This window comes from Sorex araneus, chromosome 4 (assembly GCF_027595985.1).
Source record: "Sorex araneus isolate mSorAra2 chromosome 4, mSorAra2.pri, whole genome shotgun sequence".
Classification (NCBI taxonomy): Eukaryota; Metazoa; Chordata; class Mammalia; order Eulipotyphla; family Soricidae; genus Sorex; species Sorex araneus.
This window is the reverse complement of record NC_073305.1, coordinates 162,591,663-162,598,396: the sequence shown is the minus strand read 5'-3', so window position 1 is coordinate 162,598,396 and position 6,734 is coordinate 162,591,663. Positions and strand designations below refer to the sequence as shown.

Below are 6,734 nucleotides of genomic sequence, written 5' to 3'. Positions count from 1 at the left end.
GAGCTGTTAATAACATGAATTAAGGCCTCCTGGCATTGGGGCAAGGCAAGTAGAATATTCATGTTTTGTGCCTACCAGTTATTTTCCTCATAGAAATTTCTGTCAGATGTGCAAATATGAGATACCCCAACTCTTACTCAAAAATACAGAAGACTAATAAAAAAATGGGTGACAGCTAAGGGAGATACTTCAATTCAAGATACATTTCTTGGTGACAATGAAGATATTTCCATATGGTGATGTTTTTAAGAAATTATCTTTATTTTTAATTTTTCATCTAAACATGCCAATGGATGTTTTGGCCACAGGGCCACAAATTGAGCAAAACTCACAGGGTGGGTTCCCCCCCCCCAAACTTCATGTGTACACAAAACAACACAGTTTTAAAGGTTTGCTTAAAAGAATAAAGCATAAGAAATACAGTGAAATACAAGCTTATAACCAAACCCAAGTCAGTGAGCAAATATGATTCAATGTGAGTGCAAGTTACAAAACAAATCTGTGTTTTGTAGGAAGCATTATCTAAAAACAGCGCTGCAGGACAGGCTCCAAGCCCCTTTACGGAAGCCTTAAAGCAGGTAGAAATGGTGGGAGTTTTATTCAGCCTAGCAGGGAGTCTGGGGTAAGTCAAGGTTTCAGCAAAAAGGTTCTGATACAAGGATGCTGTGAAAAGGAAAAGCCGATTAGGCCTGGCAGTGCTATATAGTTTCTTTCTCTGAATTTGATCTGTTGCTTACTAAATACAGCCTTCTTGTTTCTGATCTTCTCTAGCAATATAAGAATTAAACTTGATACATCAACTATTGATGACCCATAGACTAGGAGAAGAATGTAATGAAGATAAAATCTATGGATTATCCAAGAACTGTGACTCAATAGCAACTAGACTTCTTCTGCTGAAATATTGTAAGAGAGCAACTAGTAGGAAAAAAAGAGAAAAAAAAAACCCCTTCACATTCTCTCCTTTTTTGCCAAAAAAAGAAAAAAAAATCTGAGGAACTAAAAAAATTTCAAGATGGTTAAAAAGATAAATGCATCATGTCTCATTTTATTTTACTTTTTCTCTGTACTAATAGCTTCTTCATAGGTTGATTGATGAGTTTCTCTAAGAGCTATTTTTTAAAGACCTAATTGTCACATAAACATGTATTTGTTTTTTAAAGTTGGGCTTATTACAATGCTCCCAGTCTTATTTATTAATATTTTGACAGAAATATGGTTGTATATAAACAAAGTCCATTTCCTAAACTCAAGTTTGAGGCCCCCTTAGCTAACATAATGTTTTTTCCTCATCTCTACCGTATGGTTCCAAATATCATCCATAGCCACTGTCATATCATCCCAATAATTCTTTTGCTTGATTTGATTTCATGTAGATTAAAAGTAGATCTCCCAAGATCACAAAGCCTTCCTACATCACCAAAACAAATAAGGACAATTTGAAGACAGGAATACACTGAACATACTCTCTTTGGGGGTCTTACCAAGCTGACAGTTCTGAATTATTAAAACAATATAGAAACATGTGTCCATTCATAGTTACACAGAAATAAAGTGTTAAGTTTTCACAACTTGCCTCTTACCCATACCACAATTTCAACTTATCGTCCACCCATTTCATTAGGGTTTCACACTTTCTTCAGCACCATCTGAAAATCTCTCCTACTTATATAAATATAAAAACTTTCCAAAAATTTCCCTGAACCTTTAACTCTACAAGCTTCAGTCTCTCTTATTACAGGAACTTGTTATAATCCAGTCAAGTTTCGAGTGTTTCATTTGCACATTAGCAGGAAAAAGAGTTGCCCTTAGGAAATGGGAGCTTGTCATTTTATCAGCTTGTGAAAAAGCTTGATGGTGGCAGACAATATTGTATTATCATTCTCCCACTGCAATAGTGTTTAAGGTAAAAAGCACAAGGTAACATCAATTTTCACCTAGTTTTTGTTTTGCTAGAATTTTAAAAGGAAAGGTACAATGCAGAATTTAGTCTACTAGAGAAGAATGCTGTAAAAAACTGATATTACTGCCAAGCGTCTGCAGAAATAAAGAAAAACAAAAGCGACAACCAAATTCTGAAGTTGATAGCCAGCAAGAAGCATAATTATTCCCATGACCTGCCAGGAAGGTAAATTCTGTCAGATAACTGAAATATTTTCTTTATTTAAATAATGTTAACCAGCTAAGCTGTTGGATATTTGTTCACAAGAAATAAAAGAAAAAGAAAAATCCAGCTACTAGTGACACCAAAGAAATGCACATCAACCTTTGGTGCTTTGGTACTGTAGCCATAACAGACGAAAGTGTAGGAGGGAAGCAGGGGATACCCTGACAGATGACAGGGTTAACAGAAAGTTTTTGAGACCTGCCATGTCTCTGGTGAGGTTGACACACTGCCATGTCCATGACAAGAGTCCTGTAATCACAAGTTTATCAGCTGGTTCGCTAAAACAGAGTGTGCAACATTTCTGCGTTGAAAAGTGACTTCAGGCTTGCTGAAGGGTCTCATTAATCAGAGGAAACGATGCTTGGTGCCATAGATGAAAAACTATGGTCTCAAGTGGAATGCATGTGAAGTCTCCAAACCATTTCCTCAAAAACTTTTTTCAGATTTTGCTTGTGACCTTAGTCAGAAAGCATAAAGATGAACGTGGGAAGGCAGCTCAGAAGGACGTCTGTGAGGATTAGAGGTGGGCAGCTTTCAGAAGGTGAAAGATGTCTAAAGTTAAGGCCTTTATTTGCAAACCATAGTATATTAATAAACTCTATACCATTATTTACAAATGCATTCTCTTGTAGTAAATCTAACAGTATTCTGTTCACAGTGCCATTGTTTATACAGGTAGCAATCCCATAATACTCACGTATTTTGGCATGGGAATCAGTAGCGCTTGGTATTTACAGAAAATGTACATGTGTGAATATAAACAGGTCACTGAATCTGATATAGATAAAAGACAGATTGGCCAATGGTGTGGAGGAATGAACTGTACAGCACCTTCCCCTCGGATCATCCAGGAAACATGGTTTCTTAAATTGAGAAGATGCCAGATCTCTGACCCAAAGTGGCATAAAGTCAGTGAACAAAACAATGAACCCCTTTGTTCAAGTTTGGGTGCATTGAATAATCTTAGTCCAAAATTTTAGATCCAATGTCTAGAGCATAAAATAGAAAGAAACGCTGAAAAGATTTATTATTATTTCATAATAATAATTATTATTAAAGTAGAAGGTTCTTTCTCCCATGCTCTCTTTTGTGCCTTTATATGAAGACCCATATCCCTGGAGGTCCAAATATGCTGGTGTTTTCTGTCATGCAGATCAGCGGACACAGGGGCAATCACTAACATGCTCTGGATTTAGGAACTGCTGCTTGTCACAGTGTGACCCAGGACCCGTGGGGGGACAGGCAGAAGTACCTCTTTTCTTACTCCCCAGTCTTCTCCTGGAGGGGCAAGCCTGCCCCTAGAATTGGCTCCCAAATTACTGAATGGAGTTGCTCATTTCGGCAGCTAATGCTGAGGTGACAAATGGCTTCTGTACACTTGGAAAAAGGAGGGGAGGCAGGTAGAAGGAGGGAGGGTTGCATTCCAAAGAGCCCCAGGTCGAGACCCAGAGAGTTGTCTGGGTTTCTCCGCGGGATCCCCCTCAGAGCTTCTACCCCCTGGGGAGGGGGGCGCTGCAGGTGGTTCTTGTTCTCTCTGCATGCAGAACGGGTGCAGACTGGGCGCGCACTATGGGGCATCGCCTTCGCTCACAATCGGCTCCTGCTTCTCAGTCCCTGGTCCTGTGTGGTCTGGGCTGCCACTGCTACCGTCACTGCCGCTGCTTCTGTGCTGCCCGGGCATCAAGCTCTTCCACTGGGCTTTGTTGTGCACAAGATGGTTCAGCATGCTCTCGGACAGGGGGCTGTTTCCGGTGAAACGGGCCCATTCCCGGAAGAGCGGCTCCACAATGTAGGTCATGAAACCTAGGACAGGCAAGGACAAAATACCGACCTGAGATCAGGAAAACGCCCTTGCACCCGCTCCCAAACACGGCGCGTGCTCCACTCTGCGCCTGGCCCAGGGGGACAGAGGCACACGTGATGTGGGTACATAAGATCCTGTCATCTTGGTCTTGTCACAAAACCTCTCTAAAAAGGCTACCAAACCCCATCAGGCTATTACGCCAATGAAGGGATCTAAAACATGTTAAATGTTTACAAAGCCCTTGGCATATAAGCGCACAATAAACACTGTTTATTTGGACAAGGAGAAAAACAAGCAAACAACAAAAAAAGAAAGAAATGTTTGAAGAGGGAAGGGAGAACAGAGGGAGAAAGGACGAATGGTAGCGGGGAGGTACATACCATGGATCCAGATCTGCTGGAGAAGTCATACATTTATCATATAGGATATTGTTTCCAGGTTATAACTTAGTAGTTTTATCTTTTTAAAGGGTGTGGGTGTGTAGGTCCTATCCCACTGTGTGTAGGCTATTCCTCCTCCAGACTCTGTGCTCAGGACTCACTCCTGTCCATGCTCAGGGGACCATATAAGGTCTCAGAAATGGAATCCTGGTTGGCCACATGCAAGTCATGCACCTTAACCTCTACTAAACCTCTTGCTCCTGTTTTATCTTTCTTTCATTCTGTTTTTGTTTTTTGGTCACACTTGGCCACTTGATCTGCACTCAGGGACCATTTCTGGCAGACTCAGGGGAGGATATGGGGCACTGGGGATCAAACTCAGGTCACCAGAGTTGACTGCTTGCAGGACAAGCACCCAACCTACTGTACTATTGTTCTAGTCCCTGTTTTGTCTGACTTTCCACTTGGCTAAACAGCTAAGTGAAGTTAAAGAAAAGTTTATTCACAGTTATTGCATGAAAAGTATTATTTTAATGACTAGATTGTTTGCATGTCTCAATTATTTTAGACTTGTTGCTTTCTAATCTTATTTCACTGTTAACTTGATTTCCATGTCAAAATTATAATATTCATCACAAACTTGGACATGTTAAGCCTTTTTTTATATATATATTTCTTTGAAATAAGGACATGGAGCACAGAGGCAAGTGTTTCTCAGTACAATAAAATCAGCTAACATCTAATCCTTAATTTAATTTAAGTGTGTGTATAACTAAATAATTTTAATAATTTAACAACTTAAATAATTTAAATTTGTGTATTCATAGGCATATAACTGACAAAGCTTAATTTGATTATCTTTTCTTTTAGAGGGGATCCACACCCAGTGGTTCTGGGAGGCCATGCTTAACACGTTGCTTATGGGTTGCTCTTGGTGGCGCTTAGAGGAGCATGCAAATGCTATCATTAAATTTGCACCTCTAGCTTGAAAATCATGCATTCTTGCCCTTTGAGCTATATCTCCTGCCCTGATTATCTTTTCAGTGGACAAAGAGCAGATATTGGCTTCTGAAGCTACTACAGAGGTGAAAGAAAGATATAGCAGTGCAAAATAATATTGTACATTTCCATATTATCTCAACTTACAGAAAATGTCATTTATATATTATATTGTGAGATAATTTAAATAAATTAAACTTGAGGAGAAAAGTGAAGCCACTGACAGTTTGTGTTTGATAAGAAGAAAAAGAGGCTTGTATAAAAAATATATTTATACAAACCTCTATATCTTATATATATATAGATATATAGAGATATATATCTAGATACATATATCTATGTATATATGTATCTCTATATATATATCTCTATAGATATATAGAAGATATAGAGGCTTGTATAAATAAAAAATAAAAAGAATTTTATTCTTTAATTTTCTTTCTTTGCTTTTCTTGAATTTTCTTCACTTCTATCCAAATTTCCATAATTAATTTCTAATATCTTTTTTAGGGAGATTAGTTACGAAATATTAAAGTATAATTTGCAAAATTATACTATTTTAAAGTTTAAGGTGTGTTTGTCTATTGTTATTATTTATTGTGTAAAATTTTATAAAATCAGTGTTTTCTAATCCAGTACTTAAAAATCCCATTCATGTATTAAAAGCCTCATTTAATAACTAGAAATTTTAAAGTCTGGATAGGTCCCCTGAGTTTTTCAAATGAATGAAGACCTCTCTCTGATCAGATTTGCGCACCTGCTACATTAAAATTCTGTGATTTAGAGATTCTGTGATTTAGTAATTCTGTGATTTAAAATACCATTAATGATGATTTCTCATGAACAGAATTCCAACACCATACCCATCACCAGAGTATCCACCTCCCTCTTCCAAAGACCTCAGAGCTCTTCCCTCTCAACCTTTTTCCCCAAACCAACTCAATTGTGTGAAGTTCTCCCATTACCTTGCCTTTGGTCCTTTGCTGCCACATTGCTGTATATATTTAAGTCCCACCTATGAGAGAGATCATTCTGTGTCTATTCCTTTCTTTCTGACTGACTCCATTCAACATGATCCTTTAGTTATATCCATGTTTTTGAAAGTAAAATGATTTTGCTCCTTTTTAGAGCTGCATAGTATTCCATTATGTATGTATGTTACGTACTTTTTAAATTAGAATTTAAATAAGAATATTTATTTGTGTAAGGACCTAAGTAGAAGGAAGATACAGGGTCTGATGTAAATATTATTGTCTGACACTGTTGTTAGTATTTAATACCTTAAAGAATATTCCTTTTCTCTCCTTTTTCTCTATTCTTGAGCCACACTAAACTGTACTCAGGGCTTACTTGTGTCAATGCTCAGGAATCATTCCTGGCTGTG

General features: G+C 37.9%; 1 protein-coding gene across 4 annotated transcripts in view; it reads right to left on the bottom strand.

Annotated features, from left to right (window-relative positions):
• Window positions 1-232: 232 nt before the first annotated feature.
• The window catches only part of PDE7B (phosphodiesterase 7B), a 339,167-nt gene continuing 332,665 nt past the window's right edge, over window positions 233-6,734 (bottom strand). For all 4 annotated transcript variants that reach the window (XM_004609012.3, XM_055136442.1, XM_055136440.1 and 1 more), the window contains one exon: window positions 233-3,970. In XM_004609012.3, coding sequence (XP_004609069.1) covers window positions 3,735-3,970 — 236 coding nt within the window. In that variant the 3' untranslated portion in view covers window positions 233-3,734. The remainder of the gene's footprint in view (window positions 3,971-6,734) is intronic.